This window comes from Trachurus japonicus, chromosome 19, assembly GCF_045865225.1.
Source record: "Trachurus japonicus isolate A0001 chromosome 19, Traja_1.0".
Taxonomy (NCBI): domain Eukaryota; kingdom Metazoa; phylum Chordata; class Actinopteri; order Carangiformes; family Carangidae; genus Trachurus; species Trachurus japonicus.
The window spans coordinates 18,886,854-18,911,693 of NC_140925.1; the positions used below are offsets into that span (position 1 = coordinate 18,886,854).

A 24,840-nucleotide genomic window follows, 5' to 3' on the forward strand; every position below is an offset into this window, starting at 1 on the left:
TTTAAGCTTTTAAACTTCTTACTGTAAAATGTAAGTGTCTAATCTGTGATGTTCCAGATACTTCTAGGAAATATATTTACAGTAAAGGTCATTTCTCTCGTGGTGAGTTCCTCTCTTGCAGACTTTGCCTCTAATCAATACTCGTAAGCAGTTGGTCAGAGCGGCTGCATGGCTCTCGTTGGCTGTGCGCTCCAAGGCGTCATCCTCTGTCATCCAGCAGGAGCGCCTCATGCGTGCGTCCTTCCCCCGATCTCCTCCCATTGTTGAAACAGCTGGGCAACGTGAACCGCGGAGTGCGCCTCTGACACGGATTACTGTACCTGGATACCGGCGTGGAATCTGTGGGGTCTGAGGGAGCGTTTTTCTGATTCTTAAAAAAAAAAGAAAGAAAGAAAGAAAGAAAGAAAGAAAGAAAGAAAGAAAGAAAGAAACCCCACATGAAAGTTTCACAAAGTTTCTTTTGAATGGGACTATCTTCTTAAACATCAGCCATGGCCATGCGGCTCTTCCACTTGCTGCGTTTATTTCTGATCGTGGAGTTCAGCTCGGGTAAACTCGTGTCTGACTCGGACCTCGGTGAAGCCGAGCGTCAAGGTGCTGAGGTCTCACCCGCGGTGGAGCAGCGCGTCTTTGCGCACGAGAGCGCAAACCGGGACATGATCTCTATCAACATGTTCAAAGTGTACGAGAAGTACAGCAAGGAGCCGCAGAGCCAGAGGGACGGAAACACCGTGAGAAGTTTTAAAGCTGTCCCGAGTGAGTGACCCCACGAGCCCGTATGGGCCGTGTTATCAGGCTGAACAAACCTCACTGACCCATTCACAGTGCTGCAATATTTACTGTTGATGCTCTACATGCAGGGACTTCTAAATATTATAATAATGTATGTAGTCTACTCTTCCTAGACAAATAACCAAGTCCAGTTGCTTTCGCCTTTGAGATACTATGACCTGGACAAATGAGAATATGCACAGGCTATGTAGTCTATTATTTTTGCAAGTAAGAAAATCCCTATATGATCATCAGGCTACTTTTTTTATTGGTTGGACATTTTTATAATATCTAAACAAATTAAAAAACAACAATGAGTAACATTTATCAGCTTTATTATCACAAAATATATTTTATTGTCATATTTATTACTTTTTCAAGCATGATTTTATAATTCAACTGATATCCACATTGTGGTAATTTTAATACATAACAAACAATAGTTAAAAGTCTTTTTTTTTTGTCCTGAAATATTACATATTATAATATATTATGCAATAATAACTTTACTGTTTAATGTATATTTAAAAAATCATTTGGCACTTACCCTGAAATGAAACCCTAGATTTATGTCATGTAAAGTGAGATGAGTGTGTGATCTAAATCACATGTTCTGTCACTGTAAAGCATACTTAATTTATATATTTTGCACAGTTCATTACACACCAACATTTAAAGGCAGGAAATACACATTAAACTTGAGAGGCCCAATTTTATGCATGAAATACCTCCTTGTAAAAATATCTGATCTTAATTATTTCAGCAGTGGGACGTCCTAAACGCAGGTGTTTTGTCAATCACACAGCAGTTCTCCATCCGCTTTAGGCTAAGCATCTTTACCTCCATGCTCCGTCAGTGCGGTGATTTACTGAACATGGGGACTTTAAGTCTCAAGCAACGTTAGTTTCTCCAGTAGCTGAAAGAGCCTAGGTGTTAGACAAGAGCCTATTATCACACCCAGACAGCGGCTGCACGGCGAAAAGCCTCAGAGGAGCTCCTTCTCCTATAAGCATTTCCATATGCCCACTACAGACCTACTGGACTGATCCAATGTTTGTCTTTCAGGCTGTGGTGGAAGTGTGGGAGACAAGGTTCAACTTCAAGAGTATAGCGATGGAGGATGAGGTTTTTGGTCATGCGTGAGGCAGCCACTTTACTGTGCCGCACTTAATATTTTCCATGCTGCGGCTTATGTCAGTCAGATGTGTTGAGAAACATTTTGTGGAAGATATATTGGCTTCTGTTATTCATGTCAGTCAAACGTGCCAGAATGAGATGATAAAGCAGAGTTGTGAAGAGAGGGGAAAAGGTTCAAGGCAGCAACTTGATCGCCTCAGTCGTCTTTTTCTGTTCATTTCAGAGAGCGATGCTCCTCCAGGGCTTCAAGCATCTGTTTGACCAAACATCTGTATGATGAATCCTTTTTTAAAGCCGTTAGAGATTAGCGAAAGCTTGGAAGACAAAGGACTTTTCTTAGACGTTTTGCAACTTGAACAACTTGTTTTTCTTGTCCTTCCTTTCACTCTGCTTCTGATTTCTTTGCAAAATTTCCCCAGGAGTCACACATGGCAAAGAAGTGTTCCAGTTCAACCTGTCCTCCATCCCCAACTCGGAGCACGTCCTCTTTGCATCATTTCACTTCCTCTACAAGCGGCCCCGCCACCACCAGCGACCGTGGCGTTTACGGAGGCCCCGCCACCCGTCCGCCGGCCTCCACCATCCCCATCCTTCCTCCCCGCAGCTCTTCTTCCATGGATCATCCCCAAATTCAGCTTTTGCAACACCTCTGGGAAACATAACCCTGGCTCCTCTCAAGAAAAGTTCTTGGCAGTCGAGGGATGTAACGGCGGTGGTGAAACATGCCAGAGATGTCAAAGCTCTTGTGGTAACGGTGGAGTTTGATATAGAGTTCGGGGGGGCTCGGACGCAGCAGAGGAGCCCTCACGCACAAGAGCGCCTCTCGCCAGCCAACCTGCCGTATATCCTGGTGTACGCTGACGATCAAGCTATAGATGAGCCAAACAGCGTGGCTATGTCGCTGCAGCGGTACGGGCCCTTCCCGGTTGGAGATGATGCGTCCTCCTCAGCCTCAGCCTCAGCCGCGAGGATCAGGAGGGAGCTTCATCTCCAGATCCAAACGAACGACATCCCGGAAGTCCAGTTCAACACCTTGAAGAATCACGAACTGTGGCAGAACACGTATTTCCCAGCCAAAGCGGGAGCCAAAGCGGCAGTGAAACCAGGAAGGAAGCTGGGCGAGGAGAGCGGCGAGGGTCTGAGTAAGCCGCAGGTGCTGAGCTTCGACGAGAGGACAATGAAGAAGGCCAGGAGGCGACAGTGGAGCGAGCCAAGGGTCTGCTCCAGGAGGTACCTCAGGGTAGACTTTGCTGACATTGGCTGGAGCGAGTGGGTTCTGGCGCCAAAGTCGTTTGATGCCTACTACTGCGCCGGGACCTGCGGGTTCCCCATCCCTAAAGTGAGCAAGATAAAGATTGCATCGGAATGTAGATAGAATAACATAAAGCGTGCATGTGTTCATACACTACGTATATCTCTCATCAAGACTTAAACAAACTGTAACGTCTGAAGATGGATGTATTACAGTGTTTATCCACATAGGGAAATATTTGCTGGCCCGAGTTGAACATTGCTGTAAAGCTATCGCTACATTTTGTTTAGACTGTGAGTTGTGGACTGAAACAAAGAAAAAGTTTGATAGAAAGATCCAGATTTAAATGGATGGGAAAGGGACTGCAATACATCCATTCTTATACACACTAGTACAGCAATGGTAGCAATGATTGAAGCTGGGATTTAACCCACCAACACCAAGTACACACAACTAAAAGTCATGGTTTGGTTGATTTATCAAAAAAGGCAAAATCAAGAAAAGTCAAAGTTTAGTACACAATAGAAAGTATCATAGAGGACGTTTTTATGTTTTTTCTTTTGCACCTAAAATGAAAATTAATTAATAAAATGTTTTAAATTGTATGATCACATTATATCAGTTTTCATTCAGTTTGTGTGGATTTACTTAAATTATTAAAATGTCTTTTGCTGTCACTCTTTGCCTCAGGTGGTGCGGCCGTCCAACCACGCCACCATCCAGAGCATCGTCAGAGCCGTGGGAATCGTCCCCGGAGTCCCTGAACCGTGCTGCGTTCCGGAGAAGATGAGTCCTCTCAGCGTGCTCTTCCTCGACCCAAACAGGAATATTGTTCTCAAGGTTTACCCCGGCATGTCTGTGGATACGTGTTCCTGTCGGTAGGGGCTGGAGCGATGGGGAGCCGTCGGAACTGCACGCTGATGAAGATGACATGCCTGTTAACAGCAGGAGGACATTTCTCAAGGCCAGTTGTGGTCAGACACTGAGGACAGCTGATGGAGACCGAAACTAAAGTGATACGACTGTCAGGGCCGTTGTTCCCGAGTCTCCGGTCCAAATAACTTTTTACCTGAGTGTTTGGACTTTTTAGGTGTGAACCATGGTTTGACGTTGCCTTAACTTTTTCATTCTTCCTTCATATGGTCCACCTTCACTTATTTGTTTCCTTCAAAAATAGTTAAAGGAAATCCTTGTCAAATAAGCCTGTATTTATAATTCTCTGTAATGATTAGCTGGAGGTTGGGTTTTTACAGAGCTCCTGACCTGTATTTACATTTATATTGATTCTTAATAAGTGTTTTCTGTCAATTTTTGTGCTCCTTTTACATTTGTAAAGATTTGTAGAGTGAATTTTACCTGTTTTGTTTTAGGAACAACTTGATCTGCTTTCTGAAATCATCTGACTTCAGTCTCCGTCATTCAAACCGAGACAGAAGTTTGGACAAACTCATGAACTCATTGCACACTGACTCAAAGACTCAGTAGGGTTTTGGACACAAGAGGTTGAATGGCAGCTTATTTACATTCCACCAATTTAACCAAACCTTGTCGTGTAAATACTGCAGCTACTAACGCAAACTAAACGGTGATGGGCACCCAACGAACACCTCCCATTTATCAGCACGAAATGTTATTCATGCATGAGAGGTACTATCTTCTTTGAAATATTATTCAGTAGTTATTGATTTATACTGTGTATATACTATATATGACTTTATTTTGTTGCTGAGAGTTTCAGTAACAGAGCCACTGTGTTGCATGTTTCTGTCAGAGGAAAAAAAATGGTGCGTTGCTGCCACCTGCTGTGCATTTTGGAAAAGTGAACAGGACATAATTTCAATAGAAAAAGTTCAAGTATTTTCTGTGGCTTTTCCGTATTTCCCATTAATACATACTGTTTATCCACTTGTACAGTTTGTAATATATACAGTAATTAAAAGAAATAGATAAATGTATCCAACCCTGCTAAACTATATGGCTGAAGTGTATTTGAATAGTGTGATGTGTGCTTTAACAGACCACAGACAAAATGTATCCTTGGTATGGAAATAAACTAAAATGTAAATACATCCAAAAAATACTTTTTGGCTTCATTTGGTTTTATATTGATGCGTAGACTTAGATTGACGTACATCTGTATATCAATATTGTAATATTATGATATCAACCATAATACGCATCAGACATCTTCACATTAGATTTTTATTGTTATTATTGATGTTGTATAAATATAAGTAATTAATGTATCAAATGCAATGATTATGTTTTTTCTCTGAGAAAAACTGCAATAAGTACTTTTAAATACTTAAATAGGTAAGTTTCTCGTCTGTAGAGAAAAGTGAAAAAAAAAAAAAGTACCATATTGCCCAGAATGTTACTTTCATGTCTTTTTTTTTCCAGGTCCACCTTCTGTATTAACATGTGAAAACTGTATCAAAGCTCAGTCCACAGAGAAATGCACACAGCCGGAGTCTTCAAAGGTGCTGTCCGGATGTCTGTAACTTTGTGATGTCACAACAAAGTACTCACTCAGCCCACCGTTCTCAGTGTTTACCTAAAATCTCTTATTATTATTGCAAAAACATTAAGGTAATTGGGCCATTCTGTTCTTACTGTTTCTGAAATCTGCAACAGACAGTTGCTTTCACCAATTGACAATTTCACTTAACATAACTTTTGCAGCATCAAAAAGCAAGGCTTATAGTGAAGATGGCGGAATTGGTGGAGAGATCTAAAAGAGAGTGAATACTGAACTCATATTTATCAGGTTGACGGAGGACCACCAGTGTTTCTCTGTGTATCCCAGATGTGTAAATAAGCAAATTAATAGCCTTTTTTTTATTGCTCCGTGATGGTCTAATGACTGTTTCAGGGCGTTTTGCAGCAGGATACGGACATTTTTCTGGTGCTCAGAAACAGAAAAATGTTGAATATAAGGACAAAACCCTTGCCCTGAGGCCACTGCTGCCCTCAACAAGTATCAGTAGCATCAGTTACACCACCATGGGTTATAAGCCAAACAGTTCCACCACATATTTCTCAACTGTGCAGTGAGATGACCAGTTTCACAACAGAGGTTTTGATCTGCTGTGTTTGTTTTCATCCTGCATGCCGGCATTATTTGCCGAATCCACGCCAGTAGATTTTGTTGTTGCCTTTCATCACTGATTGGCTCCATGAAAGCACGGCCAATGAAAGCATTTTCGTGAAATGCGGCATGAACTAAAAACTGACTGACTGCAAGACAGAAATTCCATGCTAGGTCAACGTCCACGGACACATTGGCTTGTGGCTTATGCTCAAACCCCCCACAGGAACCTGGAGTGGGGACGCAAGCTATCTAGGCCACCACCTTCATGTTTTTATATACTGTAATAATATATATATAGTAATTAATGCTCTTGTGCCTGTCAGATCTTATAGATTCCCATTATTTATCATTTCATTAACACTTTTCCACATGTTGTTCTAAACATATTGTATCTGGTTATTCCTTACTTTTAAGCATCCCGATGGGCACAGGAAGTGGCATATTCTGTGATTGTATAGAAAAGGAGAATCATGGGTGTGACCACCATCAGTGTTTGACTAACATGGTCTGAAGTGTAATACAGAGAAAAGGTTCGACTTGAGTTGATCCCATATCTACATTACAGTGAAAAAACAATTCTAGGTTTTATGTTTGCCCCTAACAATATTCACCAAAAATTAACAATGCTAATGTTGTAATCGCAGATTTTTGAAGACTCAGTTGTGGTAGCTACAGTAGAGGCTGATTTTTCACCAAAAAATGGTTTCTAGTCTTACAGAATCAATAGTTCTGGAGAAATATTGTCATTGTTCAGTTCAAGTATTTGTCCACAAAGGTCCAGCAGAGCTTGGGTCAAAGTTGAACAAATTTAAACTTTCAGAGAAACCCCACTTTGCTCATTGTGAATTGTGGAAAGCAATCGTTAACACAGGAGGCACACACAGAAGCTCTTTAATGAATGAATTAACATGTGCTCTTGTTGACATAAAGTGACATAGTCAATGTATGTCAATGATGTCACAAGTGATGATGTTAGGAGAAACATCTACAGCCATGGGGTCATTTAGTGGAATTTGATGCAGTCCTCAAGTGAACGTGCTATGTGTTGCATCAGTAAGTCTCTTTGCAACTCATTGTGGGAGGTTTTTCGGATTATCTCTCTTGAAAGTTGCACATTCCTATGATTCAAAGAAAATGTCTTCCTTATCAGTACTATTTTAAGTGTGTGGTCTACTCCTCTGTTGGATGTGGGATTCTTTTTTAATGGAAGAGGCATGTTGTAATAATGGTGATAGAGAATGCAATGCAATACTCTGTTTTGTTTCTTTTATTAACACTTTTGTTTTCACTTCCCAATCAGTTTTCACCCTTAAGCTGGGAAAAGGAGTTTTATGAACATGTCTGTTTGTCAGTAACCTCACAGTTTCCATCGCCTCCCTCATTATCGCCGTCAAGTGTTTACAGTGTCTTCATTAGCAGCCAGCCCTCTACTGATAACAAAGCTCAAAAGAAGGCATCAATGATAGTGATAAGCATGGCCAAGCTACTATTTTGGTTAACACAAGTCCCCCTGTTTACTCTGGGAGCATGGGACCGGACATCAGGACTGTTGTCCTTGCATGGGGGATCTCCATTTTCAAATCTTGCCACCGCAAAGCTCGTTTTCAAGCCGGGAAGAAGGTAAAGTTAGCTTCAGCTACGTCACTTGAGAGGATATAATTTCAAAATGCTGAGCTCCAGAGCATTTCTGTTGGAGGTCTGTTTGAGTCTGGTGGTGTCTACTGGATCCTGTACCTGTAAACCTCTCAATAATGACATCCAAAGTGAGGACATTGAGGGATTCTACTCTCAGCTATCAGAGGTGGACCTTCTGGAGGAGGAAGATACGGACTTGAGGATGGAGACCCTCCTGGGTACCATGAAGGAGGGATTTTTGAGGAAACTCAACTTGTCAGATGTTCCTCAGGAGCAGAGCAAGATCTGCCCTCCACAGTTCATGATGGAGCTCTACAACAAGTACGCCTCGGACAGCTCTGCAATCCCTCAGTCTGATGTCATTCGAAGTTTCACTGTCCAAGGTAAGCAGCATTTTTTTTCTCAAGAGAAAAGTGAGATAATTTTCTGTCAAGTTGATAAGAGGGAGGCACTTCTGGGGAATTCAGCTATTATTTAGGCTCTGGAGTGGCTTTGGCCTGCCTCCCCTTTACAACCCTATTCATTATGATCAAAAGTGATATTTGGCATAAAGGATATATCATAAACATAACAATTAATATTATATTATAGGTTATGGTATGTATATAATTTTGTGTAGCAGTCTTCTTCTTCTCCTAATCACCTTGGAGATCTTCAGACTGATCTTTTGACTCCTTGTAGAGGTCACAACCTTTAGTCTGAGAACCAGCTTTGAAGTATCCAGCACACTACCTAATTACTGTTCCTAATTGATGAAATGCTTTCAAACCCACTATATAAATTCTGAGCTGAAATTTGAAGTCTCCTCCTTACTATCTGAGTATAAAATATGTTTTGTATACTGTGAAAATTATGTCCAATCCACTTTTCAACAAGGCAACATTTGGGGGGACCCACCATCTTTCTGTTGTGGACATTCCACCCCAAAAGTGGAAGTTAGCAGGCTAATAAAGCTAATTAGCTTCAATGTTGAGAGTGAAAGCTAATTAGCTTAGGTTGCTAACAAAGCACTGATTCCTGTTCGATATTATTGTTGCCTCATGTCATATCTGCCACACAAACACTAACATTTTTTGTAATTAAGTGGAACTTTGTTAATTAGTTTTGGTGCTAATTATACAGAGACTGTCAATCAAAAAATCTTAAAAATCTTGGTACCACACTTGCTGACCAAATATAAATGGATGGTCAAACAAGCAAAACAAACTTCAAGGATAGCATAGGCCTACTGATGAATATGTTCAATTGTATTTTAATGTGAGCCCCAAGTCCTACTGCGGAAATCACAGCTGTTTGAAATTAACCCTGTGATCTCTTTGGTCTCTCCAACAGATATAACTCTCTTGGTAACAAATGGCACTAAGTCCAAACACAGGCTGCAGTTCAATGTCACCATCCCCAGCCATGAAAAGATCACCATGGGTAAACTGCAGCTCCTCTTTTTCCCAGATTCCAAGGAACAGATCACCTCCCACAGTTTCAAAGCCACCGTCAAAGTTTATGAAGTGGATCACAACAATTTGACATCCACAACCCAGCTGCTGCTTGGCAAAGAGATGACAGGCTCACAGAGTATGTGGGCAACGTTTGATGTGACCACGGCTATTCAGAGCTGGATCAAGTCAAGTAACATGGCAACTGTTTTTGATGTAGTGGTGGATAGGAAGGAATGTGGACCTTCTGGTACTGGAGAGGAAAGAGAAGGCTGCTTAAATATGAGTGTGTCTGTTGGAGATAACACTTCAGCAGCTTTGATTGTGTTCTCAGATGATTTGGGCAGCAGGAGGCAGGAGACAAGGAAGGAACTAACAGAAATGATCCTCCATGAAGAAGAAACCATCTTACACTCAGGCGCTGACTGGAACAGAGGAGAGCAACTTCCCAATCATATCCCGGAAGCTCAGCATCCACGGAGGAACAAAAGAAAGGCAGAGGCGGAGTACTGCCGTCGGACCTCACTCAAGGTGAACTTTAGAGACATTGGCTGGGACAGCTGGATCGTGGCGCCTCCGGAATATGACGCATTTGAATGTCGAGGCCTGTGTCACCACCCACTGACAGATGAAATGACCCCGTCCAAACATGCCCTCATCCAGACACTGATCAACATCAGGGACCCCAAGAAGGCCAACATGGCGTGTTGTGTCCCCATCAAACTGGACCCCATCACAGTCATGTATCGGGAGAATGGACGTCTCACTATAAGATACCTGTATGAGGAGATGAAGGTGGCAGAGTGTGGCTGTAGGTAGTTGAAGAGGGTCAGTGATGACAGTGGTTCTAATGTTACATTTCATTCAAGTCTGCCTGATCTTCACAGGTGATTAGACAAATAACAACCACCATGAATGTGCATACCAAAATTCAAAACAGGCTTTCTAAAAGTCCAACAAACACCAACGTTCTGGGGATCGTGAATGTCAATACAAAGACTCATAGGAGTCTATCCTGTACTTGCTGAGATATTTCACTGTGGGCCAAAGTGGTGCACCAGCTAATTGATTGACCAACATTTTGATATCCAAAGCCTCCCTACCAAAAAAAAAAAAAAACTATTTAGTTGTGCTGAAATTAGATCACTGTGTGTACATTTTTCCATTTTACAATATTTACAGTTTATGCTGCTCCTTTAAGTTTATTGAACTCAAAAGTATTGGATAGCCTTGAATGCAGTATAACAGAAGAATCACTAACATGTCAATTATACCTTGTTTTCCAATGTATAGACCTGTGTCGAAATGAGTTAGACCCTTTGACCTTTGCTAACATGATGTAATTTTTATGGAATTTTTACAACGTAGGCTAACACTACCTAACAGTAAAATTACAAGGCATTTTAACATTGTATATTTAAAAATTATTGTCTGTAGATAAAAAGCTTGCCCTTACAATATGTCGGCTTGATATGTTTCAACTATAAAACTAATAAAAAGTCATTTTTGTAGGAAATAATGTAAAATACTGTAGAACAAAGTGTTAAAAAATATATACAAGCTATTAAGCAGATCCATTATTCATACAATGTTTATAAAAAAAAAATAATTCAAAGACCAGCTGCAGGTCTGTTTATTCTGTGCCAGACATAATTTAAATCTGTATATTACTATTTAAGATGTTTATATCAATATACATATATTGTGGTAGTCTGCAAATTACTGCTACACACACTACAGTTCAGCCTATACAATGGTCTTCCTGCATGGATGCATGCTACATTGCTGCTGTTACCTTATATTCTTTTAAAGAAATAGATACAAATTGGATAGTATAGAAGTTTTACAGTGCAGTTTGAATTTGCCCAGTCAATAATGAAATCTGATTTCCTGTGTGTGTTAAAGTTGCTGACCCTAATGTAACTCAATCCATTCAGCCTATAGTGTGAAGTTTTGACTGTGTTGTATGTCTGCATTTGCATTTTGAGGTTCTGATCCAGCTTGTCCTGCATTGACTGTGTTGCATAATATTTTGGCATGGCTTAATGTCTTTTTCAGCCAAATCCCTGCCCCTTTAGCTTCCGGTGGTGACAATAGTAGCTATACCAAAGCGCATAAAAACCATCACACAGTAATTCAGCAATTACAACAGGTTTTCTGGCCTCATTTGACACACACACAAATATATTTCCATCTTCATTGTCTTCAATCAAGCAAATGTGTTATAGCGGCAGAGCTGGATCAGCTGTTTGTTGGCCTTAACAGCTGTATTGCTACTTTTAATGGTCTGTAATTCATGAATGTATCCACTGTCCAAATAAAAAGAAAATGTGCAAAGATACCATCGCACATCCTTTTATCAGTGTCTCTATATGTTTGTTTGTTTTTTTAGAAAATTTTGCATTTATAGCTCCTCCGTAGAGACACAACATTGTGTAGTATGGGGAGACTGAATGAACTTCTGTTTTTTCATTTTTGCTATGTTTTCCAACATAAACAACCCCATACAGATTTATCTTATAATACATGTACCACAGTGCATTAGGGCCTTAGCTGTGGTAATCCTTGGGTCTCAGATGCCTTTGTTGAGCCTTTCATTTCCAAATTCTTAATCAGAACATTGGGCAACTCTTTTTGAAAGGTGGAAATGTAGCTGTCAGATACCATTCTCCTTGGATCCAGTATGACAGGAAGATCACAAAAGCCTGAAATTACTATTGCTGACTTACAACAATTCATCATCATACCAAAATGTTTCCTGACAGGTGGATTTTTTTCTAAACAAATGAAAATGGTCACATACTTTTCCCCTATCTCAGCCAATCAGTATCTGATGTGGAGGCTTGGTCTGCATTAGCTGTATACTCCCACTAGATGGAGACAGTGCTGTTTTGCTGGGAGTTTACCGCAAGGAAAGGTTAACCTGAGTTTCGTGTTACATCTTTAGTGCAGCATTTATTGAACTTCAGAACATAAGAGGAAAGAAACACAAAATATAAGAAAGTAAGTTTTCAAAACAAAAACTGTAGTCACTGGTTCTGGCTCTCAGGGAGAAAGTGGGGCCAAGCTGCATTTGTTTGACACACAAGATATAAACAGACTGCCATCTCAACCACTTGATAAGATAAGATAAGATAAGATAAGATAAGATAAGATATACTTTATTGTCCCAGAGGGAAATTCATTGTGGGCAGAAGTGCAGACAGAGACTGTTTCGCCATACAGCAGACACAAGACAGGACAACATGATGGACACAACAGCTACATGACAGCAACATCACAGTACAAGAACAAGCACAAAACGACAGCACCAGACATACAGTGACACACAGTAGCAGCAAGAGCACAAGGGACGGACAGCACCAATAGACAATAATAGCTGTTTCACAGCTCGATATTTGCTAGAATCTACAGGAGCAGCACAGAATGAAATACATATCTAAAAGTATAAAAATATATTTAAAAAAAATATATATATATATATATATAAAAATGCAGCAGTTAGGGCAGACAATTTAAAACAATGCTATAATAAAAACACCACTGTTAATAATAAAAATAAGAAAATAGTGGCAGTGACTACCTACTAACTAGGCTGGCGCAATTTATTGAGAAGAGAAATAGAAGTGGGTATAAAGGAAAGTTTAAGGCGATTGCTTTTACAGCGGGTAGCTCTAAAACGTTTCTTAGAAGGTAACAGTTCGTATTCCGAGAACAACGCATGAGACGGGTCCTGCAATATTCTGTTAGCCTGTCTGATTACAGAAGCCTCATAAACAGACTGCAGGGGCAGGGGCTGGTTATTAGACCCGATTACTTTCATTGCTGTTTTCACTATGTTTGCTAATCTACTTTTCGACTGAACTGTTAGTGTGCCAAACCATGCCGCCATTCCATATCTGATGATGCTACCAAGAACAGCATTGTAGAAAATGTGCATGATCTCAGGTCGGACACCAAACAGCCTGAGCCTGCGTAAGAGATGAAGCCTTTGGGCTAGTCTGGAGCACAGATAATCAACATGTGTGCTCCAACACAGGGAGCTACACATCATAACACCAAGGTACTTGAAAGTGTGCACCTGCTCGATCACATTATTGTCGATAACCACCTGGTCCTGGGTCGTCACACCCCTGGGATCGAAGATCATTTCTTTAGTCTTTTTAGTATTCAACATAAGATGGTGGTCGTCACACCAAGCCTTAAATGTGGCGATCTCTCCATGATACACAGAAGAGCAGACATCAGTGCGCAGCAAACTTAAGATAATAGTGTCGTCAGAAAACTTGATGACATAATTGTTAGGCTGAGAACTTCTACAGTCATTTGTGTACAGTGTAAAGAGTAAAGGCGAGCTGACGCAGCCTTGGGGCACACCTGTGTTACTGTCTGGTGAACCAGACAATGGAGAGTGCAGCGACACAGAGAGTGTCCCAAAGACATCCTGAAGCTCTCGCTCAAGATGCCCACCAGTATCTGCCTATTACATTCTAAGCATAGGTGAATGCTGTTGGGGAATTTGGGATGAAGATCTTTCTGGGTCATATGTAGAAGGTCCAGAGACAATTTGCTGAGGCATTTGAAAAGAAATAAACACAAATAGCTGATTCAATCACATGTCTGAGGGAACAAAAAACACATGATATAATAATATTAGTAATTGTATTTTAATCAATGCCTAGCTGTTCTTATTTGACATATGAGAATAATGGTGTGACAAAATTCAGTGTGTTAAAGGTCTTGATAAGCTTGCTGGTTGGCAGAGAGTGGATTGTGTTATGTAATGCATGAGGTGGCATTAATACTTAAGACGTTAAGATTAGCTGAGCACAGTTTAGCTTAGTTTGGATAGACATGGCATCCGGCTGCATAATTCTGAGCAGCAAAAATGTTTGGATCAGGGTCTTATGAGGTCCTGTACCTAAGTCATTATTTGTCAGGATCAAACCCAACATGCAGATTCAAATCTGCAAATTTAAGGGTTACAACTTTGATAATAAAATGTTATTCAGGGTGACAGTTTTTGCTATATCCACTAAATGAAAATATATTATTTTTTAATTATAAAAGTACCTCAGGGAAGTAAATACTGGGAAACAAGGCAGTAGAAAGTGGGACCTGAGTATGTCATTAAGTACTGTATTGAGTCCAGATCAAAACTTTACAATCAATCTTTTGTTCATATCCAGAGTGTGGGTGTGTTTTCCCCTATTCTGATCCTGCATGTGTTTTAAGAGGGCTTTGCCACGTGTCCACAAACTGTGTAATCATGTCACCAGTTGAGCGACCCAGACATGACCCGTAAAGCTACCAATAGCACCAAAATACACTAGCCTAAGCTTTCAAACCAGATAAGGGAGAGAGTGAGAATGATGGGAAAATCTTTTTTGCACCCACCTGCCCACCCTCAACATATTCCTTACTATTTCCTTCCCCAAATAATGTTTCTCAAAAGGACCTTGAAGTAGCAAACGATGGTGAGGTGGCAAACATAGGCAAAATTTGGCAAAAGACTGTAATTCAAGCCAAAGTAAAACTATGATGTAATTAGACAACATAACTACATTTTGTAAATTTCAAAACTGTAAATTGTCAGTGAATTGTGACAAGAAATTTGAGCAAGGACAGAGCCACTGCAATAAATTAAAGTCAGAATTGGAATATGTACTACACTGCTTTATATTCTGTCTGCTCATGTCTGCTGGCTGATGCACCAGATATAATGCGATTAAAGGTTTATTGGGAACAAAAGCCTCTTATGTTGATGGGGTTGTTGTCCAAAAAAACCTTACAGAATGATAATGTTCCCTCTTATGAAAAACCACCACCCCTTGATACAGGCAACTGAAATATCTCAGTCAAAGGGAAGACGGAGTAGCTCTCTTTTTGTGAGTAAAAATGAGGATCATGGTGATGGAGCAACACACACGACCGCTGCTGTTGATGCTTCTCCTATCTACCCTTTCTGCTAACTCATCGTTCCAGCCCGCCTTGGTGTTAGAAATGGCTAAGATTCTGCTGGAAAACTACTGCTACCCTGAGAACCTGGTTGGGATGCAGGAGGCCATCCAACAAGCAATCAACAGTGGAGAAATCCTGCAGATTTCAGATAAGAAGACCCTAGCAGCTGTCATCACAGTCGGAGTACAAGGGGCACTGAACGATCCACGGTTGACTGTCTCGTATGAGCCCAATTTTGTCCCAGTTACGCCACCAGTTCTTCCCTCTCTCCCCATAGAACAACTGATCCGGCTGGTGAGGAACTCTGTGAAGTTGGAAATCCTGGAAAACAACATCGGCTATCTGCGGATAGATCGGATCATTGGGGAGGAGACGGCAGTCAAGCTGGGCACCCTGCTGAGGGATAATATCTGGGACAAAGTTGCTGACACTTCCTCACTAATTTTTGACCTGAGGTACAGCACAGCTGGACAACTGTCTGGAGTTCCCTTCATTATTTCCTATTTCTCAGACCCTGAGCCCCTCATTCATATCGGCACTGTGTATGACAGGCCCTTGAATACAACAACGGAGCTGTGGACCATGCCATCAATTAAGGCAGAAAGGTATGGAAGTAAGAAAGATGTGATTATTTTGACCAGTAAGCGCACCATGGGGGCTGCTGAGGCAGTGGCATATACACTAAAAAACCTAAAGAGGGCCATCATAGTTGGAGAGCGATCTGCTGGTGGTTCAGTAAAGGTCAGAAAGATCAGAATTGGAGGATCAGAGTTCTACATAACAGTTCCTGTGGCAAGATCTGTCAGTCCAGTCACAGGCCAGAGCTGGGAAGTAAGTGGTGTTTCTCCAACAGTAAACGTCATCACAAAGGAAGCTGTCACAAAGGCCAAGGTTCTTCTGGCTGTAAGGAGTGCCATTCCAAATGTTGTGAAGAGTATCTCTGACATAATTGGAAGGGTGTACGCTTTCACTGATAGAGTTCCAGCTCTTCAACAACAGCTTCAAACTACTGACATTTTTTCTGTTATATCTGAGGAGGATTTGGCAGTCAGACTCAACCAAGACCTCCAAACTATTTCTGAGGATCCACGACTGGTCATTAAATACATGCAAGATAATACCGACATTGTAGAGGAGGACTCTCATCAGGAGCTCTACAAAGTTCCTGATGATCCAGAATTATTAAGAGCACTGGTTGATATAATATTTAAAGTGGAAATTCTCCCCGGCAATACCGGGTATCTCCGAATTGACACGTTTGTTGAGTTGTCTTTATTGACTAAACTAGAAGAGGACATAGCCCAAAAGGTGTGGGAGCCCCTAAAAGACACTAACTACCTGATTATTGATTTACGTTACAATACTGGTGGATGCTCTACCTCTCTAGCCTTCATACTTTCTTATCTACAGGACACTTCCAATAAGCATCACTTCTTCACAATGTACGATCGAATTCAGAACACAACTACAGAGTATTACTCCCTTCCCCAAATTACAGGCCCAACCTATGGCTCCGACCGTGGGGTTTACGTGTTGACCAGCTACTACACAGCAAGTGTTGGTGAAGAGTTTGCTTATCTGATACAGTCACTACATCGTGGCACAGTCATTGGGGAAATTACATCTGGTACCCTAATGCACTCAAAGCTGTACCAGATAGAGGGGACAGACCTCGCCATGACTGTCCCGTTCATAAACTTCATAGACAATAATGGGGAGTGCTGGCTGGGAGGTGGTGTAGTCCCTGATGCCATCGTGCTCGCCGAGGAAGCTGTGGACCACGTTCATGATATTTCTGGTTTCCATCGAGGGCTCAGGTCCCTCGTGGAAGGAACTGGGGAATTGTTAGAAAAATACTACGCAATCCATGAAGTCGCTCTGAAGGTTAGTGAGGTGCTGTTGAGGAAATGGGCTGAGGGACTGTATCGGTCAGTGGTTGACTATGAATCTTTGGCATCTCAGTTGACAACAGACATTCAAGAGGCTTCAGGTGATCATCGCCTCCATGTCTTCCCTTGCGAAATTGAACCGGAGACACACCATGACAGTGCAAAGATCCCTACAGCAGAAGAAGTGGGATATATAATTGATGCCTTGTTCAAAGTTGAGCTTCTGCCAGGTAATGTTGGCTATCTAAGATTTGACATGATGGCAGACATGAAGGTGTTAAAAGCCATTGGTCCACAGTTAATTAAATTAGTGTGGAGTAAGATAGCAGACACAGATGCCCTTATAATTGACATGAGATACAACACCGGTGGTTATTCTACAGCAATTCCCCTACTATGCACATATCTCTTTGATATTGAACCTTTGCGACATCTTTACACTGTCTTTGACCGCACCACAACTACCATGACGGAGGTCATGACATTGCCTCAAGTCAGGGGACAAAGGTATGGGTCCTCCAAGGATGTCTACATTCTTACCAGTCACATGACTGGGTCAGCAGCTGAAGTGTTCACCCGCACTATGAAGGACCTAAATAGGGCCACAATCATTGGAGAGCCAACAATTGGGGGTTCTTTGTCAAGTGGAACCTATCAGATCAGAGACAGTGTTCTGTATGCTTCCATACCTAACCAAGTTGTTTTGAGTGCAATCACTGGGAAAGTGTGGAGTGTTTCAGGGGTTGAGCCTCATGTTATTGCCCAGGCAAGTGACGCCCTTCACGTAGCACAGAGACTTATAGCAGCAAAGTTTTTAAAGAGAGAGCAAGGAGAATAGCTCCATAGTAAATCCACATTTTCTTTCAAAATGTTTTCTTGTTCTTGTGTTTAGCCACCACACTGACCCAAAAAAGTCTATATTTTAAGAGTCTTGTGTGTTAAAGCATATGATCTACTGACCACAGCGGCAGTATGTAAAATCATGATCTGTTATGGTATTTTATAATGTTCTTGCCAATTATTCATTCATGTAAACTCAGAGTCAGAGTAGTCACAAAATAAAGAAATGTACAGACACAGGGTATAATCAGTTTCACGTGCACCATTTCAGATGGCTTTTAACAAGATATAAAGGGAGAAAATAATAATTGCATGGTTTGTACAACCATTGATAGCTTTAATATAAAATTTCATATTCAAAGTGTTTAGCTGATGCCCTCATTAAGACTTGCAGTGAATGAGAATGGACTTGGTGTACATCTCATTACTGGTGGAACTGTGGGTATCAGGATCAGTCCTTACAGTAAATCTACTTATGTTCTATGGCATTAAAAACAGTAAAGAGGATAACTGCTGAAATCATAATAGTCTGAAAATGTGAGTGTTGTAATTTCCAATTTAATAACAAATCACAAAATATTGATGTTTCTTTAAGTGAACTGCAGTTCACTTTGTATTTACAATATGACAACCTCTTGAACTGCACCTGTGTATTTTATTAATGTTAGGTAAAGTTGCCTCTTTCTCTGTTGTTTTAACATTTTCGAAGTGATTCCCTTTCATTACATTCAAATGCCTTGTATTGGTAAATCTTCTGTTTGTTACGCATGAAGAATGATTTTGATCATTATGTAATTGTATGTTGATGTGGCTAATTTCTTCATTCTTTATGATTGTAATGTGAAATCCATCTTTGGGTCACTGTTCTTTGATTTGTGCTGGTCTTCAGTTTATTTCAGCTTTCCTGTTCCCTAACTACAAAATTTAACCAACAGAGGGAGCAAGCACCAAATAAACTGTAGCAGCTGTTAGCTTCCACACCACCTAGGAAAATATAATCACCACCATTAAAACGGCTTAACTTCTGATTACTGCTGTATGCGTTTTGGTAAGCAAATGTATAGAGTTTATGACAAAAATAAAGAACCATATGATGCTGAGTTATGTTTGATTTGCTTTCCAGATATTGAAAAAAAAATTATGATCAGGCTTGTGATTTCTTGCAAAATGGTGAAAAAAAAGTCCCCATATTTGTGACTGCTTGTCTTCTACCAAGAGGCTTAGTAAATGAATAGACTTAGCATAGCAGGGTGAATATTTTCACCACACATAATCCTTTTCTAGATTTTTTTCATCTACTGAGCTTACCTTGTTTGACATATGTGGCTTTAAATAACTTTCAAAATACCTTGTGTAAATTTAAGACCCATATCTTTGGCAACACCTTCTTGTTACTACACCTACTTGGCTAAGTTGTTTGTGTATTACAGAAGCACTCGCGATAATACGATTAGAGGTTTAATGTGGGGTAAATCCTCTTACGTGTGTGTTAACAGAAGCCTTGCAGCCAAAACAGTGCCATTTGACAAAGAGCCTCTTGGGAGAAGGAGGTTCAGCTCTTCGGCAGCTACTTGCCATTTCTTCAATCAAACTTTGCCAGACTACACTAACGAAAATGGCTAAGGCTCCCATTCTGGTGGCATCTCTGCTAGTATTGGGAAATGTATTGTTTATCCAAGCCACTTTTTCCCCTAGCCTCATTGTCGATATTGCAAAAATCGTCATGGACAATTACTGCTCACCAGAGAAGCTGATAGGGATGCAGGAGGCAATTGAAGCAGCCAGCAGCAACACAGAGGTTCTCAACATCCCAGACGCTGAATCCTTGGCTAATATTCTCAGCTCCGGAGTCCAGACCACTGTCAGTGACCCACGACTGACTGTCTCCTATGAGCCAGACTACGTGCCTGTGGTTGCCCCACAGATGCCTCCCTTGCCCCCTGAGCAGCTGGTCGCAGTCTTGCAGACCTCCATCAAGCTTGACATCTTGGAAGGCAACATTGGCTACCTGAGGATCGACCACATTCTTGGGGAAGAGGTTGCTGAGAAGGTTGGTAATTTGCTGCTCGAGCTGGTGTGGAATAAAATCCTGCCAACTTCAGCTCTGATCTTTGATCTGCGCTACACCAGCAGCGGAGACATCTCGGGAATCCCCTATATCGTTTCTTACTTCACCGAAGCTGAGCCTCAAATCCACATTGACACTGTATATGATCGTCCCTCAAACACCACCACTAAGCTGTTTTCTATGTCCACACTGCTGGGAGGCAGATACGGCATTAACAACCCCCTGATTATCCTCACCAGCAAAAATACCAAGGGCATTGCCGAGGATGTTGCTTTCTGCCTTCAGAAACTGAAGAGGGCCACCATTGTGGGCGAGAAGACTGCCGGCGGCTCGGTGAAGCTTGACAAACTCAAAGTCGGCGACACAGACTTCTATGTTACTGTACCAACTGCAAAGTCAATCAATCCCAATACTGCCTCCACCTGGGAGATTGTTGGGGTGACACCTGATGTGGAGGTCAATGCCGAAGATGCCCTTGCCACTGCCATCAAGATTGTCAACCTCCGTGCTCAAGTTCCAGCCATCATTGAGGGATCAGCGGCCCTGATTGCTGACAACTATGCCTTTGAGAATATCGGTGCTGATGTTGCCGAGAAGTTGAGAGGGCGCCTGGCAAGTGGCGAGTACAGCATGGTTGTCTCCAAGGACAATCTGGAGGTGAAGATGTCTGCAGACCTGAGGACCCTTTCTGGGGACAAGAGTCTAAAAACCACCAGCAATACCCCAGCCCTTCCACCCATGGTGAGACCTCTGTTAGATTCTTGGTCTTTGTTTGGAAAATTAGTCGCAAACTTTTCAGTTTGTCAATGTTACAAAATCTTAGTGTCAGTTTTCTAGTGACGTATAATACCGTATATTTGTAACAAACACAAATTATTTTGCAGATCAGTGGCTGAAAGTGTTTGAAGAAAATGTCGTTTTAGCAGATTTGCGTTGTATTATGTGGTTTTAGTATTTACTTTAGGTCAAAGCAAAGGAAATCTTAACCCTGGTTTCTGCTTGTTTTTTTCAACCAGGATTACTCTCCAGAGATGTACATTGAGCTAATCAAAGTCTCATTCCACACCGACATATTCGAGAACAACATCGGCTACCTACGTTTTGACATGTTCGGAGACTTTGAGGAGGTCAAGGCCATCGCCCAGATTATTGTTGAACATGTCTGGAGCAAAGTTGTCAACACTGACGCCATGATCATTGACCTCAGGTTTGTAATCCTGCCCACGTAGCAAGTGCGAGCTTCTATTAAAAACTTTGTGTGTCCATTTTGGAATACAAATCATCCGCTGAAGCTAATAAATGTCATCAGTCCGAGACTAAATGTATAGGTATTTTTTCTATTAATAGTCTTGGCATCATTCCAAACATGAACCACCAGTAGATCTAGGAGATGGAAGACAGTTGCTTAACAAAGCTAATTTCAATGTGACTCCTTATTTTAAAGCAACCAGCATACAAAGATTAGTTCTATAATTGACTGCATAAAAAGAGTTCACAAAGGATCATTGAATTTTATCATGATTGTTGTATTTGCAGGAACAACCTTGGTGGACCAACAACAGCCATCGCAGGCTTCTGCTCTTACTTCTTTGATGCTGATAAGCAGATTGTGCTGGACAAGCTATATGACAGAACATCCGGTGCCACCACAGAGCTCAAAACCATACCTGACCTCACTGGTAATATTTGAAGAAAAAAAATCTCATCATTATATTATACTAATTGAGATTTCTGCCTGCAACAAAGTGAAGGAAGTAGCAACCAAAGAGTCTTGCCACTTTCTTTCTTCCTCCTATTCATTTTCTAAAGTCAGTTTGTTGCCTCTTCCTTGTATTTTTAACCTTCTCCCTTCATCTTATTTTCTTCCTTAGGCACAAGATATGGCTCCAAGAAGAGCCTGATCATCCTGACCAGTGGAGCGACTGCTGGTGCTGCTGAGGAGTTTGTTTACATCATGAAGAAGCTTGGTCGCGCTATGATTGTTGGAGAGACAACCGCCGGGACCTCCCATCCACCCAAGACCTTCCGTGTTGGTGAGACTGACATCTTCCTCAGCATCCCCACTGTCCACTCTGACACTGCCGCCGGTCCAGCATGGGAGGGAGCTGGCATCGCACCTCATATACCTGTCTCAGCTGATGCTGCCCTCGGGACTGCAAAGGCCATCTTCAACAAGCACTTTGCAGGCCAGAAGTAAACCACAGCCTGAACTGAAGTTAAACAGTCACTTTCAGTCAAATTGCAGTCAAATTGTTTTGAGATTTAGAGTCTAGATATGTTTGAGAAGTAACGAATGTAGGTAAAGTACAAAGTGTAATCTGTTATTTCTCAATACATGAGCCTTTTTAGCTTGTTTGTTATGTAGAACAATTTACATTTACATTACTTACAGTTTTTATTTCTGCCAAATGTTACTCTGCTGTTGAAGGTTATCAGAATGAATGAATGTTGAAAAGCTGACGCTATTCTTTTGTGAGGTGGGTGTGTTTAAATTTGTGTCAAAGATAAGTTGCAACAGTAAGGTAATTTTCAAAAGTTACATTTTTGAGAAGTCATGTACAAAAGATACATAAACACGTTTGTTACAGTATGTTGGCTGTTTTAAATTTGGACCTCTGTAAAGTAGTCCTCGCGTTGTTCTGGTCAGACAATCATGTGATGTCCTCATTGCGTATATGAAATATACTGTATGTCCATTATGCAGTGAACGTCATGCCATGTGGACCTACTTGGGTTGTATCAATTCCAGTGGTGAGACACAATAAAAAAGAGAACTAATCCAAAACAAAGTGTGTGGGGGTCATGTTTCACAGAAGGATGCATCAGACATTTTTTCCTTTACAAATTACCATCAAATAGAGCACTGTCAGTTTCAACATCATTAACCAACACAAAGAGAGGACACAGCAACTCCAAATAGACAAAGTTGTGGTATTAAGAGAATCATCCAATTGAAAAGCCACAGAAAATGTAATCAAGATTGAAAGTAAAGTACCACAATCACAGTCTCCTTTTGGTGGTGTCACGCAGCTTTTTAAACTTTGCTTTTTTGCCAGTGACAGTGCAAGTTAGAGATTGCACTGTGTTTTAAGACAATTATCAGAAGTAGAGCAAGACCAGGCAAGTCTTTGGTTAGGGACAGCTTCTCTGAATTATGGCACCATGTAATTTTATTCACATATATCAAGGACTTGTCATGTGGTTGTAGGATAAAATAAATAACACATACAAAACCCATTTTATTGTTATGCATATTGAATAGTCTGCCAAAGAGTTGACGAAATTCTGTGACTCCATAGGGAGTGTTTTATAGAAGTTATTAGAGATTTAAAAAAGGAAGAAGAACATACCCTTCTACCTCCATTTATCTGCAATTTATATTATATATTTAATTTATATTTGTGTGTTTTCTGTTAAACAATTCAAAGTTACCAATAAATAATTCAAGATTTTTAACACAATAAAAAAGTTATATATAATCAGCTGAATCTTACAAACCAAAGACCAGAACAATCAACAGAAACTGTCTGTGGGAATCTATTTAAGGATGCACTTGTGGAATGATAAATACAGGCTTGGGCTGTTTTCATTTATCATTATGTATACAGTAGTATAATATAATATAATCATATAGGCAACACTGGTTTGAGTGTTACTGGGTGTGTTGTATGTGAGTATGTGGGTGTAAAATGGATGTGAGGCAAAGGAGTGGATCTCTGGGAAGCACTGGACTTTCATTTGTAAACAGTGAGGCTTAGAAGGGATCAGTTCAGTGGGGGATAAGTCAGCACACATCAACAAGTGTTGAGAGGGCCAGGGGCCAGAGGGTTAAGGGGTATTGTAAGGGTGTGTGTTGTGGGTGTGTGTGGGGGCTTGGGCTTAAAACTCCACAACAAGTCTGATTTTGAGATGAGATCTGTCTGTTTCTCAATTTAGGAATCTTTTTGTCTCCCTGGTTTTTGAGTAGGAGTCAGATAAGTTCAATTGGACAAATATGTCTTGGACCAAGAGCTCTTCTGGCTATCATTACTGAAAAAGTAGAAAATAAATAGCCTACTACAAACAACTTGTGCTCTGAAATGTAGCATTAACCACATTTTAAGTTCAAATGAGGCATGTCCTGTTACGATTCTCAGTCAAAAATACTGAAAATCACCACATCTGAGATGTGTTCAGTGATTGCTGTCAGCGCTAACCTCAGTTTCAAATCAGTATTTACTTTGACTGGTTTACAATTAAAGCCACTCTGTCTCGCTGAAAACAACACATTTTAAAGCCATTGCAGTTGGTTGGAAAGTTCTGAATTTGCATTTAAATAATCCTAGAAAAGGTCAAGCATAATTTTTACGAGAGAATTTGAGGGCACTATAAAGAAAGGTACAGAATGTAAGTTCCTTACATAGCTACAGTATTGTAGAAAATTCCATAAGAATGATCGAAAGTGAAGTTTGATTTCATGGGGCATACCTCTCCATTAAGCCTTTTCCTGGCACCCTGTGCTGTCAGTGCTGGTAAAACCAGGATAAACAATCCCAATTAGCCATGGCATGAAGCAAGCTCTCTGACTGGTTGGAAAGCTTACCAGTCGGTTTTTACCAGTGCTGAAGGAAGGTTCAGATTGTTTTGGAAAGGCTGAATGGAGAGGCTAAAGGGTGAAAAGGAAATGCAGCTGGAAAAGGGAACTTGAAGAGAAAATAATCAATTTATTCCTATTTTTCAAATAGTTTTTTAAATTATGTTATTCATTTGTGAATTAATCTTTA

The 24,840-nt window shown here is 40.9% G+C and overlaps 4 protein-coding genes across 4 annotated transcripts; all 4 read left to right on the top strand.

Moving 5' to 3' along the window:
* The first annotated feature begins 255 nt into the window (after window positions 1-255).
* On the top strand, window positions 256-5,232 carry gdf10b (growth differentiation factor 10b). The gene is made up of 3 exons (XM_085761501.1): window positions 256-756; window positions 2,328-3,247; window positions 3,851-5,232. Exons 1-3 carry the CDS (start codon window positions 492-494, stop codon window positions 4,040-4,042), a joined length of 1,377 nt encoding a protein of 458 aa, XP_085617627.1. The 5' UTR covers window positions 256-491; the 3' UTR covers window positions 4,043-5,232.
* A 2,517-nt stretch (window positions 5,233-7,749) lies between these two features.
* On the top strand, window positions 7,750-10,467 carry gdf2 (growth differentiation factor 2). The gene is made up of 2 exons (XM_085761744.1): window positions 7,750-8,269; window positions 9,219-10,467. Exons 1-2 carry the CDS (start codon window positions 7,918-7,920, stop codon window positions 10,136-10,138), a joined length of 1,272 nt encoding a protein of 423 aa, XP_085617870.1. The 5' UTR covers window positions 7,750-7,917; the 3' UTR covers window positions 10,139-10,467.
* Window positions 10,468-15,091: 4,624 nt separating this feature from the next.
* On the top strand, window positions 15,092-19,077 carry irbpl (interphotoreceptor retinoid-binding protein like). The gene has a single exon (XM_085761534.1). It carries the CDS (start codon window positions 15,218-15,220, stop codon window positions 18,005-18,007), a length of 2,790 nt encoding a protein of 929 aa, XP_085617660.1. The 5' UTR covers window positions 15,092-15,217; the 3' UTR covers window positions 18,008-19,077.
* A 430-nt stretch (window positions 19,078-19,507) lies between these two features.
* rbp3 (retinol binding protein 3) lies at window positions 19,508-22,866 on the top strand. Its single transcript, XM_085761323.1, has 4 exons — window positions 19,508-20,818; window positions 21,094-21,284; window positions 21,614-21,756; window positions 21,949-22,866. The coding sequence occupies exons 1-4, from the start codon at window positions 19,625-19,627 to the stop codon at window positions 22,272-22,274; spliced, it is 1,854 nt and encodes a 617-aa protein (XP_085617449.1). The 5' UTR covers window positions 19,508-19,624; the 3' UTR covers window positions 22,275-22,866.
* The last annotated feature ends 1,974 nt before the right edge of the window (window positions 22,867-24,840 follow it).

What these genes read in the sequence shown, in the direction of transcription:
- rbp3 (XM_085761323.1), top strand. Translation starts at nt 19,625, where the DNA reads ATGGCTAAGGCTCCCATTCTGGTGGCATCTCTGCTAGTATTGGGAAAT. An exon ending in CCCCAGCCCTTCCACCCATG is followed by an intron (nt 20,819 to 21,093) that starts GTGAGACCTCTG and finishes TTTTTCAACCAG; the next exon opens with GATTACTCTCCAGAGATGTA. An exon ending in AACCATACCTGACCTCACTG is followed by an intron (nt 21,757 to 21,948) that starts GTAATATTTGAA and finishes TTTCTTCCTTAG; the next exon opens with GCACAAGATATGGCTCCAAG.
- gdf10b (XM_085761501.1), top strand. Translation starts at nt 492, where the DNA reads ATGGCCATGCGGCTCTTCCACTTGCTGCGTTTATTTCTGATCGTGGAG. An exon ending in AAGTTTTAAAGCTGTCCCGA is followed by an intron (nt 757 to 2,327) that starts GTGAGTGACCCC and finishes AAATTTCCCCAG; the next exon opens with GAGTCACACATGGCAAAGAA. An exon ending in GCGGGTTCCCCATCCCTAAA is followed by an intron (nt 3,248 to 3,850) that starts GTGAGCAAGATA and finishes TCTTTGCCTCAG; the next exon opens with GTGGTGCGGCCGTCCAACCA.
- gdf2 (XM_085761744.1), top strand. Translation starts at nt 7,918, where the DNA reads ATGCTGAGCTCCAGAGCATTTCTGTTGGAGGTCTGTTTGAGTCTGGTG. An exon ending in TCGAAGTTTCACTGTCCAAG is followed by an intron (nt 8,270 to 9,218) that starts GTAAGCAGCATT and finishes TCTCTCCAACAG; the next exon opens with ATATAACTCTCTTGGTAACA.
- irbpl (XM_085761534.1), top strand. Translation starts at nt 15,218, where the DNA reads ATGAGGATCATGGTGATGGAGCAACACACACGACCGCTGCTGTTGATG.